Below are 26,701 nucleotides of genomic sequence, written 5' to 3' on the forward strand. Positions count from 1 at the left end.
AATCAGCTAATTAATGACTAAGTATTTTGTTTGAGTTAAATTTCAAATGCAAATAGAAAGTTTGTGCAATATGTTTGTTTTTGTGCAAAAATGCCTCAACCTTTTAATATTGGCATTAAATAATTACTTTTCACAGAGCACTGGTATCCTGGGTGGTTATTAATTATAATAGGATTTTTTTATTTATATAGCCTTTCCAACAAAGTCGCTTTACAATATAGGCCTAGGTTAAGGAATTGAACTAAATAAACCTCAACATCAAAGATAGACATACCAAGGGCAGATATAAATATACAGAGTTCAGTTACAAAGTTAGGTTAAAGATTCAAGCAAGTAACATAAACATTATTAATAAGGTAAAAGTTAAAGATTCTGAGCTAAAGAGTAATATTCAGACAAAAAAAAAGGTTTTGAAGGAGAAAAGGGTGAATGCTTGAAAGACGTCTTGAGCAAAAGAATTCCACAACCTGGGAGCCACAATGCTATAAGACCTGGAGTCCCATGATTACCAAGGCCAAGCTATTTAAAATAACCGAATATGACAGCCCCACCTAACATATTTTTCACCAGCCGCCACTGCATTTTATTTTACATTATTTGAATATTAAAAAGGAGCTATGTGGAGGTTTTTTTACTTAAAAAAATCTTTAAGATAGAGTTTTCATTTGTACATGTATGAGCCAACGCTGATGTAAAAAAAAGAATGACACCTCGACTGTCCACCACGGTTGCCTCTATCAGCCTGTAGGCTCAATTGTGTGTGGAGGAGTCGGGCCCGACTTGGCGCGAAAATTCACAAAATGTGACGTCATGCGCGTTCTCGTCTACTTGGGCTTACAACCGTATGGCACGCCAGCCATTATAGTAAGCAGCGGCAATAGTGTTTTCAAATGGACTCTGCGGATGGAAAGAAGCGACCAGCCTCCAGCACAATTCAGACACCCACGGACACTCAAGTAAAAAAAAAAAAAAAAAGAGCCTGCGCACTGAGAATGAGAATGAGACTGGCTGCAATTCCTCTAACGGCCACTGGTGTCAGTAACGGTTAGAAATTTCAGAACCTACGCAATGCTCCTTTAACATTTGTGAGATTTACTCAGCCTAAAAAGTTTTGAGGTTAATTGATCTTTTAATGAGGGGTTGGTGCACGTTTTGATTTGTGGAGTAAAATGTAGTTTTATTTCAAAGTAAAAAGATAATAATAGACCCTTTGGGGTGAGATGGCTCCTCTAGAATTATCAAGAAGTCCCAAGTGGCATGTTGTTATTTTTAGTTGTAATACTTGTTATAATTGTTGATATTGTAATTCAGTAATTACGTCTTAAATGTACATTTTCGACATCTTTCCCTTTTCTTAATTAAAACCTATAGGATATTTGAGTAAAATAATTTGATTTGCATTCATTGTGTTGCTGTTTTCAATTAAAATATGGGTAATTAAATATGTAAAAATGTAAATATTCATATGCTTGTATATAGGTCATGAATAAATTTAAATTTTTTATGTATCTTTTACTGTATTCAAACAAACTGTCAAAATACAATTACTAAATAAGCAAGTGATTGGTTGCAGTGTCACCAGATACATTTTTAAATATCTTGCAACTTTAAAATAAAAACAGAATTCTTAAGGGGGGCAAAATTATATATTTCTAATAAATCAAACATTGTACAGTTGCATTAGATCAATATCTCTTAATCTTCAGTAATATGTGATTCGGCAGGTTTCCCCCGCTTTCCTTTTACTTCAATGATAGGTAGGAGTTTTGTAAATTTTTTGAAAAAAAGATAAAAATGATCAACAATGCAAATGTATTTCCATAGCCACCTTTGTTCATATTCACCAAGGTTGCCAATAATATTGGGCGGCACTTTTGTTAATCTGCTTCCAGAAGCTTTGTATGTTTCATGAAAAGCGATGTCATCTTTAAACAGCTGAATGCAACTTTAACTGCTTTTGATTTGAACTTTTACACTTTCATCCCTTAATAAAGCTGTTCTTGAGTTTGACACTGCTTTAGTATTGAGCTCAGAACAAAGATGGGATCTGATCTAATCTGTCAGCGTGTCACAGATCAGTAGTTACTTGGAAAATGAATGTGAGTTTTATCCAGGGCCCAGAGGAGGAGTAATCCATGTTTAAACTTTGCTCATTACTGCAGCTCGAGGGGGCACAGGGACCTTGACTTATTCGCCTCATTAACTCATTAACAGTCTGGAAGCCCTACAGCTGTCAGCAATATCGGTGCCTCCACAGAGATACTGGTGCAAGACGAGCTGTGAATGGCATATGTAAGCGATGGAGGATAGGGATTATCAGCAGATGTTAAATTACAGCCATCTTTTCTAATAGGCCTATGTCCCCTTTAGGGATGGGACGGTATGAAAATTTAATATCACGATTATAGTGACTAAAATTATCACGATTATCAATATTATCACGGTTTTGTTGAAACGAGATGAAAGTGTTCAAAAATAGTTGATGCTCACACTGAAAACATTTCAGCAAGTTTTATATTTAATAATCAACAAACAACTAATAAAACAAGCAACTCTATGCACTTAATTTAAAGAAAGATTAAATTCTGTGGCATTTCCTTCCGTACAATGAAAAGTGTTGAAGCATAGAAAAGCATAGAAAAGTCACTGACTTTCGCCATTCCTTCTCGAAAAAAAATAAAAAAACATTGTGCGCTGCACTTGCGTCAGACTGTTGCTGGCTGGACATGATTTAATAGCGAGTTATTAAAACCGCGATAATCAAACACGGTTTTAATGATAATTCATTTTTAAACGATATTACTAACCTTCAGCACATTTTATCACGGTTATCGATAAAACCGGTTATCGTCCCATCCCTAGTCCCCTTTCATTTGGATTCTTTCCTCATGTTAATTTCTATACTAAAAAGATAAATAGGCATACAGTCGTGGCCAAAAGTTTTGAGAATTACATAAATATTAGTTTTCAAAAAGTTTGCTGCTAAACTGCTTTTAGATCTTTGTTTCAGTTGTTTCTGTGATGTACTGAAATATAATTACAAGCACTTCATATGTTTCAAAGGCTTTTATCGACAATTACATGTTATTTATGCAAAGAGTCAGTATTTGCAGTGTTGGCCCTTCTTTTTCAGGACCTCTGCAATTCGACTGGGCATGCTCTCAATCAACTTCTGGGCCAAATCCTGACTGATAGCAACCCATTCTTTCATAATCACTTCTTGGAGTTTGTCAGAATTAGTGGGTTTTTGTTTATATTTTGTTCGGGTGCCTCTTGAGGATTGACCACAAGTTCTCAATGGGATTCTGGAGAGATCTGGGGAGTTTCCAGGCCATGGACCCAAAATTTCAACATTCTGGTCCCTGAGCCACTTAGTTATGACTTTTGCCTTATGGCACGGTGCTCCATCGTGCTGGAAAATGCATTGTTCTTCACCAAACTGTTTTTGGATTGTTGGAAGAAGTTGCTGTTGGAGGGTGTTTTGGTACCATTCTTTATTCATGGCTGTGTTTTTGGGCAGAATTGTGAGTGAGCCCACTCCCTTGGATGAGAAGCAACCCCACACATGAATGGTGTCAGGATGCTTTACTGTTGGCATGACACAGGACTGAAGGTAGCGCTCACCTTTTCTTCCTCGGACAAGCCTTTTTCCAGATGCCCCAAACAATCGGAAAGGGGCTTCATCGGAGAATATGACTTTGCCCAGTCCTCATCAGTCCATTCACTATACTTTCTGCAGAAGATCAATCTGTCCCTGATGTTTTTTTGGAGAGAAGTGGCTTCTTTGCTGCCCTTCTTGACACCAGGCCATCTTCCAAAAGTCTTGGCCTCACTGTGCGTGCAGATGCGCTCACACCTGCCTGCTGCCATTCCTGAGCAAGCTCTGCACTGGTGACACTCCGATCCCGCAGCTGAATCCTCTTTAGGAGACGATCCTGGCGATGCTGGACTTTCTTGGACGCCCTGAAGCCTTCTTTACAAGAATTGAACCTCTTTCCTTGAAGTTCTTGATGATCCTATAAATTGTTGATTTAGGTGCATTCTTAGTAGCCACAATATCCTTGCCTGTAAAGCCATTTTTATGCAACGCAAGGACGGCTGCACGCGTTTCTTTGCAGGTCACCATGGTTAACAATGGAAGAACAATGATTTCAAGCATCACCCTCCTTTTAACATGTCAAGTCTGCCATTCTAACCCAATCAGCCTGACATAATGATCTCCAGCCTTGTGCTCGTCAACATTCTCACCTGAGTTAACAAGACGATTACTGAAATGATCTCAGCAGGTCCTTTAATGACAGCAATGAAATGCAGTGGAAAGGTTTTTTTGGGATTAAGTTAATTTTCATGGCAAAGAAGGACTATGCAATTCATCTGATCACTCTTCATAACATTCTGGAGTATATGCAAATTTCTATTATAAAAACTTAAGCAGCAACTTTTCCAATTTCCAATATTTATGTAATTCTCAAAACTTTTGCCCACGACTGTACTTCGACTTATTTCATTTCTTTTATAAAATTTGAGATTTGCTCACTTATCCTCAGCGCTCTTGGCTTGTCTATCTCCTGTCAGATGAATCACCCCAATAATCTCTTCTAGAGAGACATTAGAAGTATTTGTGTGATGTAGGATGTGTATCAGTCACTAGGGGGCGACACGCGCACTAATAATTAGACCCGTGTCATTACTGAGGCTAATGTGACTCCACAAGCTCTTTAGCCCCAGTCCATAAAGATGTGACTACTTTTCCATCCCTTTTCTTTAGTTCTTAGTAATTTGCCTCGTTTAATTAACTGACACTTGAACGGAAGCCAGATTTAATCAGTATCGGGTCTTCTGTCAGTTTGAAAAGCCGTTGATTGTTGGAGACACTTGAAGGATCAATCACCCAGCTCTTCAGCATTGATTAGAAGACCTTACACTCATCTTGTCTTTTTGAGAGTGCCAAGTTTATTAATAACACTCCTGTATTTATCTGTTTCCCCCTGCTGAATTGTGAATTTCTGTCTTTGATGTGCAGCTACTTAATCTGCTGGTCTAAATTTGACCAAGACAGGTCTGTTCTCACTGCTTTCCTTTAGGTCTTGTGGTGTACAGTTCACTGGTTAAGAGTGATGTGAGTGACCCTGCCTGCTGTCAGCTTGCTGTTATTTTGTACTTCTTGAAAATAACAGGTATCTGTGAAGAATACAGTCTCTGTCTTCAAACTCAGAGAAACTGTCACAATTATCATCCGCTCTTGAGCAATACCTGGGCAATAACTTTCTGTTTTTCTGACAAGATTTGTTCAGTCCTATATTATTTCCATAACAGACCAAAAAGGGGTTGTTCTAGTCAACCAGATAAATAAATGCAATTATTCTATTTCAGCTTGCCTTTTTCATAAGGGATGTCTCGTTTTCTGTTGCCTCCTTTGCATTTTAAGGGGCTGTTCACACAGGGAACTATTGTGTAAAAACAGCTAATATTAGATGGAGCAGAAGAAAATTAAACAGGGGCCTCAAACCACACCTTACAAACCATTTACGATAATCGTGATATTTAAAAACAGAAATATCCTTATGTTGCTGCTATATTTGAAAATGCATAGTACGTATAACACAGAAATAAATAATTCAGGAGCAGTAACTATCTAGTTGACATCCCATTGTAGGTGGCGGTATAGCACCTTAACGCTATTTCTTCCTGTCATAAAACAAGCGCCACTCCGTTACTAACGCCGTGTGAAAGCATGTCAGATAAGAAAGACAAGACAGTCTGCATGCACTTCAAAAAAAGTTAATATCATCTTAGGCGGGCTCGCGCTCCAGTTTGCGAAGTAAACGAGCGGTCATGTGATGTGTTTCGATTAGCGCGAGAAAGATGCGAAAATGGATGCTGAGTAGGTGTAACGGAGGCTTGCCTCTGGCGATTACGTTTTGGTTGCACCAACAACTAAAGCAAAGTCTGAGGTGTGGAAAGGTTTTGACCATGTTTATAATGAGAATAATGAGTGAATAATGACGCACCATCAGTGAGCGCAGGAACGCGCTGAAACCATCTCGACTGGATTCAATCATTTTCCAAAAACATGTAGGCTTAGCCTAATCGCTGTGAGTAATAAAGTTTTTTAAAATGAAAACTAAATATTCGTCGAGTCTTAAATGCATAATGTGGACAGAGTATATACGCTAATGTTGGCATTATTCTTTTATTAAATGACAGCTGCTAGTAGGCTAAATCCGGAGCCTTATCTTAATTTCGTTATTGCCAAATACCAATCTTAATTTAAAATTTATCTTAATTTAATTTGTCAAAAAAGACTCGTTTATATTCGTGCGTTTGGTCTATTAGGCTAAAGGAGCCTATGTCTATTTAGAGTGCTGAGATGTTAAGATGTCACAGAGGACTTATTTTATTTCTTTATTCCAACTTCCAAGTGGTGTAGTCTACGTTAGTTATTAATAAATTATGTTAAAACATGAATAAATGACTCATTCTTGACAAAAGGCAAAAGAGCTGTGTGCGTGCATACATTTGAGTCGGGCTGTAAACGGGTTCGGGCTTTTAAAAAGCTGTCAATCAAAATGTAGCCTACTTGTCGGGCTCAGGCCAAAACCTGTCGGGCCTAACTTTTAAGGCCCGATTACAGCTTTAGTTCACACTCTCCGTCTTTATCATCCAGGGGTGCGTTCTCCGATAACGTTGTCTCTTAGCGCGCTACGAATACTCAAAAGGTACACCTTAACTACAGGTATACCTTTGCTACGTGTGTTCTCCGAACTATACCTTAGGATGTTGCTTAAGGTAAACCTTCTTAAGTTCGACCTTAGCAGTTGCTGTCCATGGTGGAGGTGCTGAATAAGTTGATATCAACGCCTCGATGATCGATTGTGCGCTCTTTCCTTCACAGCGGTAAAGGTAAAGTATTGAGAAAACAATGTTCTTTATAAAGAAGCGTTTTAGAAATAGTACAAACTGCATTTATTGGGGCTTATTGAAATAAGTACATGCAGAAATAAATACGAGTATGTGTTTATAATTTAGCAAGTGTACAATCCCAAACCCTCACGGCCATAAGTGTGTTAATGTTCTCCACAACGTATGCTGATTATCCACCAGCCGTATCACATTATTGGCGTAAATCGCTCATTTGTGTAATTGGATGATTTCCTCAATAAAAGCGCAAACATGAGAGACATACCGACATTCACTATGTCGGGGAAAAAAGTCCGCAAAAAGAGATCGCCCAGCCACACTGAGGTCTTACTCAGCCCATATCCATCCCCAACAACCTCCAGAAAACTCCACCACGGCATAACAACGAAGAGCCGCCAGCAGCTGAATTTCGGGGCTGAGGGGGTAGCTCCGTCGAGTTTGTCTTGACAAATCTGGGCCAACAAGATGCAAGAGCTGCAGAATTTGCTCCCTTGGCAGGCAAAATGTTTTACAATGGTCTCTTCTGACATGGTAGTCAGTGGACTAAAATGTTCTCTCTTATAAAGTAGTTGACATACACTAACTGGCTCCGCGGACGCCGTCGTCTTTGATTTAAAACAAGTACTCGCTGTCTCGCTGCCATAGCTATAAAGTTTGTGTAAACTAATCTTTCTTTATATAGACTCCTAAGCCTTTTCTGTCAAATGGTTCGCCAGCTGATGTGCCTTAGGATAGTAATTAAAAAAGCTAACAACCATTAGTGTATGGAAACTTTATTAATGAAAACACTTCCATACACTGGGTGTAGGCTATAACAACTTAAGTATTTTATGTGTATAATTTTAAAGTAAAGTAAAAATGTAATTTTATTACTAAATCAGATTTTATATTAAATGTTCATATAAAATTTTCTATGTGTAATTAAACTGCGATGTAAAAAATCTTTTTGTGTAGTGGTGGCCACTAGCGGTATGAACCGTAAGCAGCGATAAGGTATAGCTAAGAGCGCTCCAGACCAACCTTACGAACGCATGACTTACAGAAGGTATACTTAACTAAGAAGGTTTCGGAAACCACGTATTAACGATAAGGTACTTCTTAAGGTACAACTTAAGAACGACGTAGCGTTAAGGTAGTTTCGGAGAACGCACCCCTGCATATTTCGCCACTGTACAGAAAGTAAGTTGTATTATTTTGCTAACATTGAAAAAGGTAATGTTGCTTTATTGTTAGCCTACAACTGTTAACTGCTGGCACCTTTCTATTGTATTTATACCCATCTGAATCTAAAAGTGTGCTTTTTCCCCCTATTATTTTTTACATTAAATTTCTTTAGAAAGAAGTATTTATTTTTATGTAAATGGGGTGATGCGAGCTTTATTGACGCCATGTCATTTATGTTTCATTCATACTCGACACCGGAGGGCGCCTTTGTGCAGAAAGTCCACAGGCGAGACTCATAGGAGTAAGAGAACTTATGCTCCAGGAAATCCCTTATATGGACAAACGCATCATCAGTAGCTAAATAAAATACAGATAGAAACTTTTGATTGATTAAATATGAGGAGAATCAACACACAATTGCGACAGTGTATGGTCTATCTCTGTTCAAGCCTTCTCAGGTATATTGATCAGGATAATGTATATTTATGCAATGCTAATCAACATTGTCTTTATCATGGCATGAAATACTGTTGGAATAATATAATTTCTCATTCTGTAATAAGAAGTCACATCCATCTACAGAAATAATTTATTTCAAATTTGAAAGTGTAATTGTGTAATTCATTGGCCCAAAAAAATCTTTTAAAAAATTCTTTTAGACAAGATAATCCTGTAGTGAAAAATCAGATGTTGTGACATTTTAACTAATTGAAAAAAATTGTATATTTATTTTTTTGTGGTGCAAAAATCCTAAAGATCCAACAGAATAGCCAAATATCTTTTTTATTATAATTTTAATATGTGCCAGAATCAGCACATGAGTACATGTCCACATCATCTCAATAAATAAATAAATAAATAAAAATCAGGAAGATCAACACAAGGTTATAATGTGAAGTGTAGTGTATATGTGCAGACATTCTTTGTGGACCATATGGCAACATCATTTTTTTTCTTTTTTTATTTATGTATTTTTATGTATGTATTTTATATGTATTTTTAATTTTGAAGGGGTGCTAGTTCAGGGTCACTTGGTGAGCTAATACAAAGGGGGAAAATAGATTTACCAGTAAATATGAGATGGGAAATCTACTGATACATTTTTAGTATGAAAAAGGACTCTCATCTAATCATTTTTGAAAATTATGAACTTGACAGTCATTAATTACCATTCATTTTTTGTTGAATGGAAAGTGCTGCTTTAATTTTATTGCACAAGCAAAAAAAAAAAAAGAAGAAAAAAAAGTCACAAGTTTTAAATTATGTGAGGGTGAACATTATTAATGGAAGGTGCAACTTGATTGAACTGACATTTGTGAGTGATAGGATTTTAGACAGTTCAAAGTCTGGGGTTATCTTTTTTTATTCAACACAGCAGAGACACATTAAATTGAACAAAAGTGACAGTAAAGACATTTATAATCTACAATTATTTTAGGTTAAAAATAAATATTTTAAGTGAAAAAAGTTTGGGGTTGGTAGGAGTTTTTTTTTTAAAGATACAATTTGTTTTTGAAAGTTACATTTAATATCCATTTGGGTGAATGGACATGATGCTTCAGGCAGTATGTATTTTTCCGTCAGGTCATGACTGTGTCTCATATCCCCTTTACTCTTCCAAACAGCTTTAGCTGAGCTCGTGTCATTATGCTGTCAGAGCTCCAGTATAAAGTTCCAGCGTCGTCTATTGATCTGTGTGCCAAACGCTCTCCTCGCTTAGAATCAGAGCTGTGTGTGTGTGTGTCCCGTACACCCACTTTGCGTAAATGTATTTGCAGAGGTTCATAAATTACCTCTTTGCTAGTTCCCCTTCTCTGTTCCTCTGCGTACCCCGGGCCGAAACGGATGAGAAAATCAGGGAACTGGAATGAGGGAATGAAAGTGCGTGAGAGAGAGACTGATGAGGGAGAGGGAGAATGAAATGGGTGTCAAGGGCAATGAAAAAGAGAGGAACATTTTCTCCACCTCACCTAAACAGGAAAACAACAACGTCAACGAAACGGAAAAAGACATTTACGGTCTGTTGTGAAAGATAAAACAAGCTTCTTTCTGTCTTGTTCTGGCTTGATGTGGGAAGGTTTATGAGAGGTGAAGAAAGCTCAAGTAGCCTTCCACTTCCTCCGGCTCTGCTCTCTTAATGCAGTCTGGCGTCTCCAGCCAGATGAGCCGTGAAAAACGTGATGTAGACGATGTCATTTCCGAAAAGTCGCACTACATGACTGTCAGGAAGAGAGATGGAAGGAGAAATAAATGTGAAAAGTATTGTAGAATGATCTAGAGTGGAGCTCGGAGATGGGGGAATGACATATATATTTTTTATATATCAAATTTTTCACCAGCTGCTCATCCATTTAAATTGTATTTTTATCCCCTTCTGGCAAATCCTTACTTTCCTCCAAATTCAGCTCTTGCTGTCATCTTATTTTTCATCTCACAGTCTCTGTGCTCTCTCTCTCTCTCTCTCTTGTCCTGTCTGCTTGCATTACAAGACACACTTGTAGCATCTCGCTCTCTTCCTCCATCCCTGTTTTTTATATCTCTCTTTTTCTTGTCTATCTCTTTCAGTCATATTGCTTTTCTCAGTCCCCCTCCCTCAAGTGTTTGTGCCTTGAATGTTGTGCACACGCAAGCATTAAACTTAAAGATGCCTCACACAGTTTCCATTACACATTTCCAGTGTGATGGCAGTCAGTCACCCGCCGGGCACCAAATGCAGTATCTGTCATCTCCCCCTCTTTTCTCACTCTCTGCGTTCCCTTCCTCTCCCCTTTCTCGTATTTGATTATTTCCAGTCTCCCCGTTCCTCCTTTTACCCACAATCTGCTTCTTGTATCCATCCATCACGCTCTAAGCGGAGAGGAGAGGAGTATGAACGCACGCGGGAGGAGAGGAAAAAGCGAGCGCGAGAGGAAACACGGCACAGCGTTTCGTGAAGAGCAAGAGCGAACGAGCCTCTCTCTCTCTCTCTCTTTACCTCAGTTTGCGTTTTTTACATGTGAAAGTGTGCGGGTATCTCACATCTGTACCAGCTGAGTTGTCGCTCGCGTGGATACGGCGAGGAGCGTGAAGCACCGGACGCGTGATGGTTTGGTTGGACTAGCGCGGGAAGCGCGAGACTAGGAGAAGCTCGCGTTTAAACTCTACGTCGACTTGGGATCAACGACAACATCTTCTCCAGCCCTCTCTGACCCGCCTCCCTCTGCCCCTCTCTCTCTCTCTCTCTCTCTCTCTCACACACACACACACACACTCATGCACGGCTGGATGTTGTGTCGTTTGGCTACGTGAGGTGCTAAGAATCGCCTTTGGATGTCCAGTGACCGTGTGTGTATGTGTTTATTTTGGGATGAGATATTTTTTTAAGCTCTGTACTACTTGCTTTTCATTTTTCATTTGAGTGTAAATAGCTTTATTGGCATGACTCTCAATCAGTAATACTACATTGCCATTACTTGTTTCAGAAATATATGCAGTTTTTTCTCTGGGCATTGTCTTAACGTATTTTAAACAAGTGGGAGAAAGTTAGAGAGAGAGAGATTTCTAGATGTAAAAGGAGGAGATGGTGTAGAGAAGGAGGATCCTGGCATTTGGAGGGGCTGAAATGATGGAGTGGGTGGAGAGACAGACGGAGGGAACCCTTGGGCAGCATCTTCCACTCCATTGCCACCCTCTCACACTGCTTAACTGGAGCAAGATCTGTTCTTTCTTCACTCAGTGGTGTGTGTGTGTGGTCCAGGCTGATATTTATTTATAGGAGCAGCTCTGTACTAGTGTTCAATGGACCATGTCTTTATCTCTGTGTGTGTGTCGCTCTCTCTGATTGGACAGGAGACAGTTTGGCTATGATGTCAGGTGGTCTGTGTACCTTGATTTGTCTCTGTCTGAGCATATGTGTTAGTGTATATCTGCTGAAATTATTTTTTCTCTCATGTATTTTCAGCATTTCTTCATACCTTCTTCCTTTGCGTTCTTATCTTTCTTCCTTTTACCTTTTTGTGTTTATTTCTCTTTCTATCTTTTCTTCCTCCCTTCATCCCATCTTTCTCCTTCCTTTCTTCCATAATATCATTTTCACATTCCTCTCTTCTCTCATTTTCCTGTCTCATCTTTCTTTCTGTCATTTCTTTACTCGTTCTTTCCTTCATCCCATCCTTTTTATTCTTCCACTCCTTGCTTCCTTCCTTTTTACTTTCTTCTTTCATCCCATCTTTCACCTTTTCCTTCCTTGTTTGCTTGCTGTCTTCCTTCTACCCAATTTTTTTCAACTTCCTTTCTGCCCACCTTCCTTCTTTCCTTCTTATTCTTCTTTCTGTCTCATTTTTCTTCATTCTTCTTTCTTTCCTTTTTCTATATCCTTCCTACCTTCTTTCCTTTTTTACTTCCTGGCTGCTTTCCTGTCCACCTTCCTTCTTGCCTTTTTCTTTCTCTCTCATTGTCCTTCCTTCTTAGGCTCTTTCATCCATTCCATCCTTCCACCCTGTCTTTCCATCTTTCCTTCCATCTTTCCTCTCTTTCTTTTTCTTCCAGTTTGACTTCTTTCCTTTCTTCTTTCTGTGTCTAAAACTGTTTCAGCTTCTTTGGTCAGTGGGGTTCATGTTATATAAATCCTCTCTCTCTCGCTCTATCTCACTGGTGTCTACATTCAGTTTTATGTTTTTTCATAAAGCCTTACAGTGTCACAGTGTCTCTTCATGTTTGTGTCAAACCCGCCGCTTCAAGAAAGACTCTGGATTCCGTGATATATTATTGATGTGTCTGTGAAACTCTAATGAAGTGAAATATAGCCAGAATCAGATGCCAGAAGGTGCCTGGGCTTAAGCTGACAATCACTGTGTCTGCCTGCAGGTGTGTGCGTGTCAGTGATGGACCTGAAGGAGGGCTGTGGAAGCGAGCCCAGCCCTGAGACCGAGAGCGGAGGCATGGGGAGCCTGGGAGGCCCCACGTCTTGGCAGTCCTTCGCCCATCGAAGCACCCTGCACGGTTTACGCTTCATCTTCCCCTACTCTTCCTCCTCCTCTCACCGCTCCACTTCACGCCGTCTGCTCTGGAGCGCGGCCTTGCTGGCCAGCCTGGTGCTCCTTGTCCTGGAGAGCACCGAACGGCTGGCTTACTTCCTCTCCTACCCCCACGTCACGAGTGTGGATGCTGTGGTTTCTGGCAGCCTAGTCTTTCCCGCGGTCACCGTCTGTAATCTGAACGCCTACCGTTTCACGCGTCTCACGCAGAATGACCTCTACCACGCAGGGGAACTGTTGGCCCTGCTAGACGTGCACCTGCAGATCCCTGAGCCGCACCTGGCCGAGCCCCATGTGCTGGCCTTCCTCACGGAGAAATCCAACTTCACTAACTACCGGCCCAAGCCATTCAGTATGCGGGAGTTCACTGAGCGAGTGGGCCACGACCTGAAGGAGATGATGCTCTACTGCCGTTTCCAGGGCCAGGAGTGCAGCCACCAGGACTTCAAAACGGTGAGTTTCTGCAAGATGTTTCTTTTATAAGGTATTTTTCAAGGCTCGCTATAGACCTGAAGAAAATATGTTCTGCTGTTGTGGACTAAAGCATTATGGGCTCAGTGTTGTTAGCTCTAAAGATTATCCTTGTCGTTCAGCTGTTTCAAAGGGTTGTAAAGAAAATGATGATATTGATTCTTGCTGATGGTGTATTCTGGATGCTGAGCTGTGGAGTGAAGAATTGTACTACTTTGTTAAGCTAATCTTTCACTTTTCACTCTATACGTGCAGATGTTTTCATCTTAACTGTGATTCTGTGCTTATGTAAAGCAATGGGCTGAATGATAGTGTTTTGAATGTCAAGAACGCTATAAGGATTCACAAAATGTTCTACTTTAGAAACTGGTTTTCTGTAGAAATTATGTTTAAGACATAATGGCTCTGTCTCAAAACCCACCGCTGATGGCTACCGCCTACATAAACTGCATCATAACTGAAACAGAATCTCAGAAGGCACTGATCTTCACAGGCAGCAACTTTCTTAACAGCCACTCAGGCATGTTCTGGGCCTCATGTGAACCTCATGAGGCTCGCTGATGCTCTCGTCTCGTTCTGTTGTTTACATGTAGCCTGCTAATGATTCTGGCATAAAACAACTCGTTTATGTAGCTTTTATCAGCATCTCCCTCGATCCTTTGTCTACATTTTTCGCTGAATTCAGCGCAATACATTTTGGCCATGAAAGACGCAAACAAAACCTTTTCAAAGTATCTTTGGAAGCATTATTTGCTGACTACAAATTGAGCAGCCTCAGTGTCAGCAGCATGCCTACGGCAACAAGGAATGGTTCGTGAGACAGAGCCATTTACTTTTATACATCAGAAATTAAATTGACTAGTTGTTGCACTAAATATTTGAAGAAAGCTGTCACTCTAGGATATTCTCAAACTGGTTGAAGTGGTTTTAGTGGTTTAGTGGGGTAAAGATGTAAATGCTGGCCGCAGCTGTGTGTGAAGACTGTGTTTTTCTCAGCACTGAGGGCTGAGATGATGAGGGTTGATAGTTGGTGTGATACTCAGTTGGAGTGCTGCTGTTCTCCTCAGGGGTTGAGGTCTGTTTATCCCCCCTCAGTCGCTACACGTGGGCTCTCAGTGCTTCGAACCGCACGCAAGCACATTGTAAACAAACTTGCACACACATGCCATGCACCAGCTTGCTTTCTGTTGCTTTGTGCTGTCTCTTCTTGTTTTCATTGATGATGTATAGTAAGAGTCAATGTTTGCAGCAAACAGGCATTATAGTGTTCTTGTTGGTTTCTAACAAAAAGTAGTTCGCTACATTGAAGCTATTAAAAGGACATTTCTTTTTATGTCAGAATGATTATGCAATATGTGGCAGTATCTGATACATGGACTGATTTGGATCAATTAATTAAGTATTAATTTGTATTAAATAATTTACTGTAATACAGCTAATAATGGGACAAAACATTGAAAACATCTCTTAACTATTAATGATGAAACAATTTTTTAAGTAAAAAAAAATATAATGTAAACAAATATCATGTATCATGACTTTCTGGCCCTGAATTTTTACTGGTTAATTGAAAAGAATTGTCTGAACAAACCAATTTGCTCAAATTAATTGGACTTTCTACTTAGGAGAGGTGGCATTTACAGTAAAGGAGGTTACACTGCGTGTGAATATATTTTTGCAATATGCAGTCAATCTGATCTTAATCAGATAAGTAATTAGTCGCATGGCATTTCCAGCTCGGATGATCGTTTAGACCAGTGGTTCTCAGGCCTAGTCCACACGGACACGGGTATTTTTATAACCGGAGTTTTTCCTCCTGCGTTTAAAAAAAAAATCCCGTCCACATGAAAACGCAAAAACATGCTATCAAGCGCTGTCAAGAGCATGCCACACCAGCAGGCGGTGATATAACCCAAATTGTAAAGTCAACTTGGCCAATCAGAAGCAGTCAGCAGCGCACAATCTGACGTCAAACACAGCGGATAACGGCGCCCACTCTGACGTCGCAAGGCAAAAACCCCGGTTATACTGTCCACACGACAACACTGCAACCGGCGTTTCTGAAAATGCTCACCCTGGCGGTAGTTTTCAAAAATGTTCGGTTTCGGTGCCCTGAAACTGCGTTTTCGTGTGGACGAAAGGCCGAACCGTGTAAAAAAAGTCACGGTTATAAAAATACCCGTGTCCGTGTGGACAGGGCCTCAAAGCTGTCCTGGAGTACCCCCTGCCCTGCACATGTCTCCCTCAATTATCACACCTGATTTAACTCATTAGCTCATTAGTGAAGACAAGACCTGAAGTGGGTGTGTCAGATATAGGGAGACATACAAAATGTGCAGTGCTGGGGGTACTACATGGAGAGGTTTGAGAACCACTGGTTTAGAGGATCAGATAGCCTATTTTCAGTAATGCAAGTAATGACCGTTAGAATTAGTGTAAAAATGTTAGTAATGTTTACAGAAAAAAAAAACTAAGAAAATCCCACAGTAAAAACTTGTTAATGGGCTAACATCAAGTTACCTTACCATGTATGGTAAAAACTGTGAATGACTGACCACTGCATTATGTGTAGTTAATGTCTACAATTTACGTAAAAAAAACAAAAAAACGTAAAAGGACATTTCCTGCGTAATGCATCACATGATTGCATTTAATAATTTTCTTCTTCTCATTTTTGTTATCAGTAATGTACATTAGATTTGATTTGAGTCACATTTCCTTCTGTTTGGTAAACCTATTTCTTGTGTTATTTAACATGATATGTTTTACAACTTGAAAATGCTAACAGAAATCTTTCTGTGGGTATTATAGACTTCTTTGGTTGTAACCACTGTACAGTCAAACCTGAATGATGTAAGCTACTTTATATGTATCTTCAGAATATGAGGATACATATTATCTTCGAGAATGAACATATTATCACTTGAGTCAAATGTACATCCCGTCTATATTACTGTATTGCCCTTGCTGTATTGTCGTGACCCTCTGTCCACCGACAGGCCGTGTGTTATCACACACTGAGAGGCCATCAAATGGCTGTGCAAGCTGCTTTACTTTGAAGATTTCCTCCATTTTAAATATAAGTGCTTCACGTGTAGGCAGCAGATAGCAAAGGCAGGAGTCAGTCTGTTATGGCATGACCTGATGAAATTCTTCACATGCAGAGCCGACCGTGAACAGGACAGGTTATTATGTGTATTGTGTCTGCATGTTCCTTCTGCCCTGCATGTGGGCTGATACAGTAGCTGCTAATGTATGCTAATAGTCTGGCACTAAAGAATATAGAAGCACTCATACTGATTCCACGAGCCTGGATGAAGACATACTTTCTTTGTAATAGTTAAGTGCTGTTTTTTGCTCAAACATTGGTTTGAGTCTGCTATCCCTCAAAGAGGATGGAATCGAAATGAAAAAGAAATGAAGAAAATGTCAACCAGCAACAGTTTCATGTTTCATATCTGTGTTAGTTTTGTATTATGAGTAGGTCTTATAGGTTAATGCAAGTGTTGTCACTAGAAATTTGTAACTAATTTGTCCTATATTTCAATACTTCGGGGAAAAGCTGCCTCAAAATTAAGGACATACAATTTCGGTTAATTTGAAGTTAAATTACCTTTGACCATAATAAAAAATTAAAAATATTTTCTTAGCAAGTGAATCTGTTGTGTGAAATTTGGTAGCTTGATTATATTATATTAGAATGTTACAATAATGATAATACATTAATAATACTACTAGTATTATTATGATTATTACAGAATAAAATTAACTTACAACTGCATTGTTAAATAAAAATAAATACATATATGCATTGTTTGTCTAGTAGTAAAACTGTCTTAAGATTTTCATTTACACTCTCAAGCTTTTATTTTGACAAAAAACTGCAGGGAAGCCTTTTATGGTTCTGTGACTACTGGTTTACAAACACATTTCATTACAAATGTAGTGACTGCTGTAATTGTCTGTCCATGAAAATGTTGGATATTATGCTAATGTACAAATACAGCATAACTGGAGCACATTGCATTGCCAAATGATGCAGAGATGAACTCACAGATGCAGAGATGGAGTTCACTGCATTTCCTGCGAACTGATCCTTTCTGAGACCATGAAAACACTGTACAGTAATATTTTTGAAAACAGTTAATACTTTATCCAGCAAGTCTTTTCTTCACTTGCTACATTTTATGCTAAATTAGTATTTCGTCACTGGTGTTCATAATCAGATTTTAATGATGAAACAAGGTTAGATATATCTTTTGAGTGTTTGTAGGACACGTGACCTGATGATATAGGCTCTGGCATACTGTGTAGTGATGATTATGTGCAGGTGACCTGAGTTTGACTCTAGCTTTTTCCAATTCCCAATTGGTTCATTCATCTTTCCTGTCGCTTCTACACTTTCTTATGAAATTACTGGCAATATGAAAGCAATTTTACTGTAGGGTGAAAGCCAAGCCAGACTGTGTGACATCAACTGTCTTTTATGTCGCGCTGTATTATGTACAGTACTTCTTCATTTAGACTGGTCACGAATGACAGTGAAGACCGTTCTGACATCTTAATTTACACGTGAAGTTGAAGTGATACTGTGATACAAGTCTAAAGCCCCTTCACATCCCACAATGCAACACTACCTCAGTAAAGAGCATGAGAGAGGACAACCACCTCTCTCTAATGTTGGTAAACTTTTCCATCTTTTTGATTCTTCCTATGATTGTGTATTGACCACAACAGCACTCGGTAATTATATGGTTTCGATCGTGTATTTTAGATCTGGTGAGTCACGGTGCTTCCCCGTGGCGCTGTCTGTGATTTTGACTCTGTGTCCTCCTGCGCTCCTCTCTGTTGTGACTCATTTGTAGTATGCTGATGCCATGAGTATTGAGTTTTCACTTACATCCTGCAATGACCCTGATCCATGGCTCTCACTGCTGTCGACGCTTGGGGAAATTGTGTTGTTTTCTTATAGTGCTTTTTTTCGTGCAGTGCCAAAAGTAGTATTAAACACAGTCCTTGGGTTGTAAGAGCTGCAGCCTCCTCCATGACTTTACGTTTTTCTAAAATAAGCCAGGGCCACCAGAGTTTTATTCAGATCTTCTCAGATAATTGCTGAAGGCTTATAAGCTTTACAAAGCAAAATGGACCAGTGGAAATAGCCCAGGGAGGAAGCTCTGGGGTGCCTTTTCTATCTATGGTAAGACTGCTGGCTGGATTTATAATGCTCAGTTTTGGTCTAAAGTTTTTAATGCTCTCAGGAGCCACCTGCAATGTTGACAGCTTCCTGTTCTTTTTTTGAAGCACTTTTAAAAGTGTGTGTGTGTATTTTTTGTTCACTTCTTTCTTCTCCTGTTACTTGTCACTCTAACCCCTGTTTTAGTTCAAGCGTAGCAGTGTTTTAGGTGAATCACAACCATGCTGTACTAATTCACTCTATCGTGGTCATGATTTGTGGAATGAATTATTTAGTTTTCTTCTTCCCTTGTATTATATATGGGGTTCCTTACATAAATGTCAGCATAGGACTGTGAAACATTTTTGGATCATGTAAATACCATGGTACATGTCTAATAATTTAGTTTTGGTAAGTATGATAGCAGGCGATTTTGCACTGGATGAACCTTTTCATAGAGGAATTTCCCACTTTTTGGTGTGTTCACACCTTAGGAACTAGGAATGTATTCTATTTAGTTCTAGGAACTGTTCGAGGGACCTAATTTAGCTCCTACTTCAGAGTAGGGTCTATAACAGTTCTATAGGAACTATCAGTGACGTGAGTATACGCTGATTGGCCAAACGCATACGAAACACCGGCTACCTGGAATTTTTAAAACGCTGTCTAAAAAATTTACTCCATTAAGTGATAATAACAGCAAATACCGGTTGTCTGCAGCAGTGTGTTGTGCTAAAATGTAACCCTGCAAGTTGTCATAAGAGATTTAGTCAGATTTTTTGTGCTCTTTTAATCACGTAAATTGTGCATTTACTGTACATTCCATCTCCATTAAACAAAACCCACGACACAACGAAAACAGCTCAGACCAACATGTCCTCAAATCACCAATTGCTGATGTATGTAAATGCCGATAATAAAGATGTCACTATTCAGACTTCCTGCTGCCAGTGTGAATACAGACAAGAAAATGGCCCTAAGGAGAAATTGGTTCTCTAGGAACCACCATGCTGGCTAGTTCTAGTAACTACACCGTGTGAAAGCACCTAGCATTACAGTCTGGTACCATCACTGTACTAACATTTTACACACGTCACAGTTAAATTGCAGCATCAACAACAACAATGTGCAATAACCAGTAATTTCACTACTACATAATAGGACTAGTAAAAGCAGCCCAAATGTATTTTAACTGTCTAAATAATAGAAATCCATGTGTATGTGAAGATGAGAGATGTATTAGTGGGAAAGAAGCAGTTCTGCTTTCAATAGAACTTGACATTAAAGCAGTTGGGAGTATAAAGCAGTAAGCAGCATGGGTTTTGAATGTCAAAAAGTGAGCTACTGTTAACAAACAGACATTTCTTGCATAATGGGTATTTTTTTTTTACTTTTTGTGAGTAGCAGCTCGAGAGAGAGAGAGTGAGATTTAGAAATGAATTCAGAAAGAGTTAAGAAGCAGGACGATAGGGCTCTCTAAAGTAATGTTTCAGACATTCTCATGACTTTGTAGCAGCAATGTTGTCTTGGCAGTGTTTGTGTGTGATTAGGGCTGTTATTGGGCTTTGATGATCACATCTATTGATTTGAAGATGACGTGCCATTCAGGAATATCTTTACACACATTGTGTTCATCCAGCTGAGTTTATCCTTTCATTCGTTTTGGCCTTTTAGAATTAGAAGCACTTTGTCAAAATCTTCACTTGCTTGAATAGCAATCCCCCGAAGGCAAGGAAGACTGATCCAGCTGCGCTCTTTTTGTTTACTAGAGGATACTTTTTCTTTAATCACCTAACAAAATAGGATTAAGTTAGAGTTTTTGAAGATCAGATCTAAATTAAATCCAGCCCTCACACCTTCCTTTAAAAGATAAGTGTGCCATAAAGTACACGGAGTTGAAGTCATGAAAAATGCATGCATGCTTTGTCTTTATCATCCTGTGTCACACATTGCATAATTTAATTTAATTTTTTTAATTTTTACATTTTGTTTTATTCAGCTTTATGAAATAGCATTATTGATATGCCTTTGTGCTCTGCACCTATTGTAATGTTCCTGAAAATTTCACCGTGACAATTATCTTTTTATCGCTCTGTGGAGCATTATTGGTAGTTAAAGGGCTGTGATTAGGGATGTAAATAGAAAGAAATGTAACAATTCTTGTTCAAATGTACAAAGCACATTTCTTCTTTTAGTGCTTTTCAGGGAGCTTAATTCATCATTTTAGACATTCTGTGAATACTGTGTTTATTTCAGTTTGGACATGACAAAAGTAATGAGTTGCAGTTCAGTCGACACGAGTTGGATGTGAGTTGCTGGTTAAAGTCTGAATCATAAAACCATACATGCACATTTCCTATGCAATGTTTGGAAATTTTTGATGCGGCAAGGTTGATTCAAGACTTTATTAATTTCTTTGGCCCACATATTGTGCTCCCTCAATTGAAGAAATGGATCCAGAAGAGTTATTTATGTTTCAGGGAGCTACTGGGTCTTGCAATGCTTGTGTAATTGCCAGGTGAAATTCAACGTCAATTCTTATATCAGCACACTGCGTTTAATTTGCAGCTGTCAGCCAATAAACACACTCATGCGAAGAAGAATAGCCTGTGACTGGAAAAAGGAGAGAGGTTGTTTTAATATGTAGGCTAGTTTCTGTCTGTCTTCAGAGAGTCTTTTCACAGAAACGAGAGCGTGACTGATTGAAAAGAGCTGTACGGTTTTTCCTTGTACTGAAAGACAAGTGGACAGGCAATTCAGACTCCTACATTCATTCTGTGGGAATCAGAGAAAAGAAAGTAGAGAAAAGCAAGCAAAAGACATTGGAAGAGTAGGAGAAGAGGTGATGAAACAGGGTGGAAAATGTGTGTGGTGGGCAGGTTTCCTATGGAATGTTATTTTTATATCATGGGAGCCCCTGGTTTACCTCCATTGCACCTAAAATTAACTATACATGCAGGGTTTGTGCAGATCCTTAAAAGTCTTCAAGTTTTAAATGTAGTTTTAACAAATTCAAGGCCATAAAAACTCTTGGTACAAGAAAATGTTAGTTGTGATTTCAAGAGGTTTTACATTTAGGGATGGAAAGGCAAGAATTGCGATATGGCTTTATGTAAAATATATTTATATGTTAGTCAATGAATATAATGATTGATAATAATTGTTTAAATTAATATAAGAATTGATACTTCTGACTTGAATGTGAAGTTTCTTATTTTATAAAATGTTCTGTTTTTGTGAAAACTGTAGGCCTAAATCATGCTTTTTACAGTCATTTTACAGTTTAATATGATAGACATTTCCCTACCCCACTCATATGGTATTCATTGTATTTGTGTATGTCTTAAAAAGGTATTTGAACAACAACATTTGAACAATTATAATTTTTTGTAACCTTTAAATTTGTAGATGTGTAATTCATAGTTTTGTTATGAATGAACTTTTTATTTGATTATTTTTCAGTTTTCATTTTAATTTTAGTTTTTTTTTAATCATTTTGTGATGTGCTTTTGTCTTTTTTATCAGTTTTTTAATGTCTATTTAGGTTTATTTTTTATTTCAATTGTAGTTTTTTATTTAATTATTTTTAAAGGAATGTTCACTTAAACTTTTATATCAGTTATTTGTCATTGTGACATTTCTGATTTCTAAGTTTTCTTAAGTTTAAAGTTTTCATATAGTATTTTAATTATTCATATAATTATTTAATTTTAATTTCAATGAATAGTTTTAGATTTGGTTTTAGTTGAAAGTAATGTAACCAATAGTAAAGTAATGGATGTTAGTTTAAGTTTCACAAACTTTTAGTACATAAATCATTTCATACTTAATTTCAAGTTCTATGTGACTTGTGGTTCAGTAAGTTCAGTAAGTTCAGATTCAGTGAAGGATTTGTTATGAAACCATCCCTTGAACAGTTCACTGAAAGAACCAGCTCATTTATTTTTGGATTGTTTGTATCATAATGTGAGACACGACGCAGTAAATTAGTTTTTCTCACCATTATTTTGTGCTACGTGGTCTGTTTATCTCATTACATTTAATTCACTCCCACAAGTTGAGCATCATAATATTTCTATTCTTTTGCCATGGCCCTGTAGATTCAGCAGCTGTGGAGTGCCATCACTGAAAAACAAATTTGGAGAGATTGGGTTTCGTTGCTGAGCTTTGCGATAGGCTATAGATACAGTATGCTGCATAAAACAACAGATGTAATGTTGAGTTCGCATCGCCTGATGGGATTTGGGCTCTGATGTGTTTCAGGATGGTCTGTTTAAAGTGGAAATGGAAGATCAATCTTTAGGGGACTGTGGCTGCCTACTACTTTTTACCCAGCCTATCAAAGCAAGGAACTTCTGTGATGCAATTTCAATAAATGAGGCAATACAGCGCAAGCCAGCAGTGTCCGCCCACTTTTTCAGTAGCTTTGGTTCTGGAAGTATTTTTCCATGTATATGTGAGCATTGAAGAGTTACGAATCAGAAACATTACTGGAAAACTGGAAAACGAGTACTTCAGGGAATGAACTACTTACGTAATTGTGGCATCCATAATTGTAATCGCGATCAGAAATTTAATTAATTGTGCAGCCCTTGGTGGAAGGTTGCAATAACAGATTTTTCTGATTTGTGGTCTTCATCAGGATTCTTGACTTCGTCAGGATTTATTGATAGTGTAGATATTCACTGAGAGTTTGACTTGGACACACAATTTTGAAATCACATTGACTTGTGGCTTCTGGAGAGGCCTGTTTAGAAAGACAAAAAAAAAAAAAAGCTCTGGAGAAAATCTATGTTTTTTGTTTTTTTTTACTACTGGAATCTCATTGTTACGCTTTATAAATGTGAGCTGGCACCGGCTCTGGGAAACATTAGTCTAGTTAAAGAAAATTATAATTTACTTGGAATATAACCAGAAGCTTCACCGACAGGACAGATAAAGACACAGTGTTTTTTATATCCAGGACACATTTGTCCCACAGGACACAGCTGTCTCATAAACTGCCTGACTCTCTTTATTACACTATGTCAAATGCAGAGAAAGGGATGTAATATTACTCCAGAAAGCCAAACATGCATCTCCACCAAACCTAATGTGTCTCATCACAATTTCATGCCGATAAATACCCATTTGTCTCTTCCTCAAGGACAAACAAATGATTGGACAATCAAGTTATCTTAAATTACTTCAGTCCAGTATGTTCATCTTCAGTAATACTATTCTTATGCTTGCTTTATAAAAATCATTAAAGCATTAAAGCAGTATACCACAATGTGATGTTAGACATTCTTACAGTTATACTAAAAGGCCTTTTACTTGTTAAAAAAGTATAAACTCAGATGACTGAAGGCATGTAGAAGATTACAACAGGTTTTTCAATAGAGCTTTAATTATGTTGATAATTTTGAGCCCTTAGAATCTTGTGTATCAAATATTATAAGATTTATAGGGTTAAAGATAATGCTTTACAAGACATACAAATCAAACAATAGCACATTTATTCTGCTTTCGTAAAATGTTTAGATGCATGAAATTTATTTCATATATTTATTTTTTATGTTTTTCTAATAATAATAATAATAATAATAATAATAATAATAATATGCCTTTGCAGGGTAAAGGTGCATCTCAATAAATTAGAATGTCGTGGTTCATTTATTTCAGTAATTCAACCCAAACAGTGAAACATGTGTATTAAATTCAATGCACACAGACTGAAGTAGTTTAAGTCTTTGGTTCTTTTAACTGTGATGATTTTGGCTCACATTTAACAAAAACCCACAAATTCACTCTCAACAAATTGGAGTATGGTGACATGCCAATCAACTTATCAACTCAAAACACATGCAAAGCTTTCTTGAACCTTCAAAATAGTCTCTAAGTTTGGTTCACTAGGTTACACAATCATGGGGAAGACTGCTGATCTGACAGTTGTCCAGAAGAAGGATTTACAATATCACTTCAAATGCAAATAAGATATACACTGCTATTATTACTATACTATAAATGTTATCTGAGCCAGTGGATTTGAAACTTGTGTATGTTTGGGTCTGGTGAATGAATTAAATACACTAATGTTCCCTACTGTTCACGAAATGAAAGTTGAATTCATGGTGTGTATACACAGCTACATAATGTATTTTTATCTTACCAATTATGTTAATGTACAAATTATTTATTTTTCTTGAAAATGTTTGTATTACTTTGATTATTTTAATTGAAATATTTACCTCGTGAGACGTGGGCTGCGATTTATCTTCACAAGTATCCAGGGGAGCGTCACTAGGCCCTTTTTAGGGGGCTTCAGCCCCCCTAAACTTCTGCCCAGCCCCCCTAAAAAATATTTGATTAATAGATTTTTGATCGCTTCAGTCCCCTTTAAAAAAACTCATTTGAAACTGCGGCAAGCTGCGTCAAGTTTTGGCTCCTCCCCTTATCTGAGTTTGCTTGGATTTAGCGCATTTTTCAATCTGCAGGGGCGCCGAGCAGAGCGAACATCAGAGAGCACAAGGTGTGTGTCGTGTGTGCGTGCATTTATTGATAGATTGCTAATGCTATGATATTACATCTGCATCGGTGCAGTTCTTTGTCATAAATGCATTGCAGTTTACATAATGTAATGTTACTGGAGCATTGGGAGCACACGGGACGGCTCGGTTTCTCATCCAATACCAATACGTTTCGCTGCGTTCACCTTCAGCCCTTGTGTGATAGTTGTTTTTTATTCCTACAAAAATGAAGTGATTAACACCCATGAAAACATACTTTAGATTCAGAAAACGATCATGATTTATTTTAATTTACTTTTTAAAATTACAGACATATTATTATGTATTTTGACATTACATTATGCAGCCATGCACAGAAATGATTAAAGACACACATCATTGTCTGAAAGCACTAGATGGCCCAGAGAGAGAATGTGGAGTTATTTTGTTTTGTATTATTAAGTATAGTTTTGTATTAAGTAATAATGAATCAGGAGGAGTGTCATGATACATAAATTAGAGTAAGCGTAGAGTAAAGGGATTTTTGATTTTCTTGATTTATACTATTTATACTAGATTTGTACCTGATTTATAGAAGTGGCAAATTGATAATTCATGTTGTTATTTTTAATAAATAGAAATAAATATAGAACAGATTAATCATATTGCCAATAGACAATTACATTAATACATGGTTTGTCTATATTCTTAATGAATATTAGCTGGTTAGATAAAATACTTAATGACATCAATTTTCATGGGGTGACTTTATGAATATCCAACCGTATTGTTGATTATAAAGGCTAAAAAACTTAAATAATTTATATTTCATTGTAGATGGATATACAAAAATTTTTCTTGTCGTGCAGGAGTAGGTCTGCAAATGAGCAACAGTCAGGTGAGAATAGAACAGAATACAACTGTGTTCCCAAGATTCAGTCATTGAACCCTGACATTGTTTTAATTGTCTGCCAGTTTCCCTGTACATTTTATAAGAAAAAGCAGTGGTATCGTCAAAGGAAAAAATTCCTATCTGAGGTTTGTATGTGAGCATAGGAATGCAAACAGTAAAATGTTGTGTTTGTACTGGAAACATGTGTGTGTGTGTTTGTACAGTGAATGAATCAGGAGGTCTTCATTGTAAAAAAAAAAAAAAAAAAATCGACATTCCCTATTTTCTAGTGGTCACATCCAATAATTTATTTTTTTATTACAGTGTTGTATATGGCTCAGTCAGTACTCCTACTCCCACTCCTACTATAGTGGATTGCAGTAAGGTTAGTAGCATACCAACCTACCCTAATAGTCAAATCATATTTTTTTAATCATACCCTTATTGGGGGCTGAGCCCCCCTAAAATCAAAATCCTAGAATCACCCCTGCAAGTATCCATTTCTCAATTGTGCACATACATCAGTTTGTTTCATCATTATTTTCACAACATATTTTATTATTTTACATAGTTAACT

General features: G+C 37.9%; 1 protein-coding gene across 4 annotated transcripts in view; it reads left to right on the forward strand.

Annotated features, from left to right (window-relative positions):
• Positions 1-10,799: 10,799 nt before the first annotated feature.
• The window catches only part of asic2 (acid-sensing (proton-gated) ion channel 2), a 391,397-nt gene continuing 375,495 nt past the window's right edge, over positions 10,800-26,701 (forward strand). Inside the window, exons 1-2 of one of the 4 annotated variants that reach the window (XM_059557921.1) lie at positions 10,800-11,413; positions 12,931-13,553. In XM_059557921.1, coding sequence (XP_059413904.1) covers positions 11,395-11,413; positions 12,931-13,553 — 642 coding nt within the window. In that variant the 5' untranslated portion in view covers positions 10,800-11,394. Of the gene's footprint in view, positions 11,414-11,452; positions 11,803-12,930; positions 13,554-26,701 lie in introns of those variants that run through there. The other 3 variants (XM_059557944.1, XM_059557928.1, XM_059557935.1) reach the window with 3 other exon arrangements.

This window comes from Carassius carassius, chromosome 1, assembly GCF_963082965.1.
Source record: "Carassius carassius chromosome 1, fCarCar2.1, whole genome shotgun sequence".
Lineage (NCBI taxonomy): Eukaryota > Metazoa > Chordata > Actinopteri > Cypriniformes > Cyprinidae > Carassius > Carassius carassius.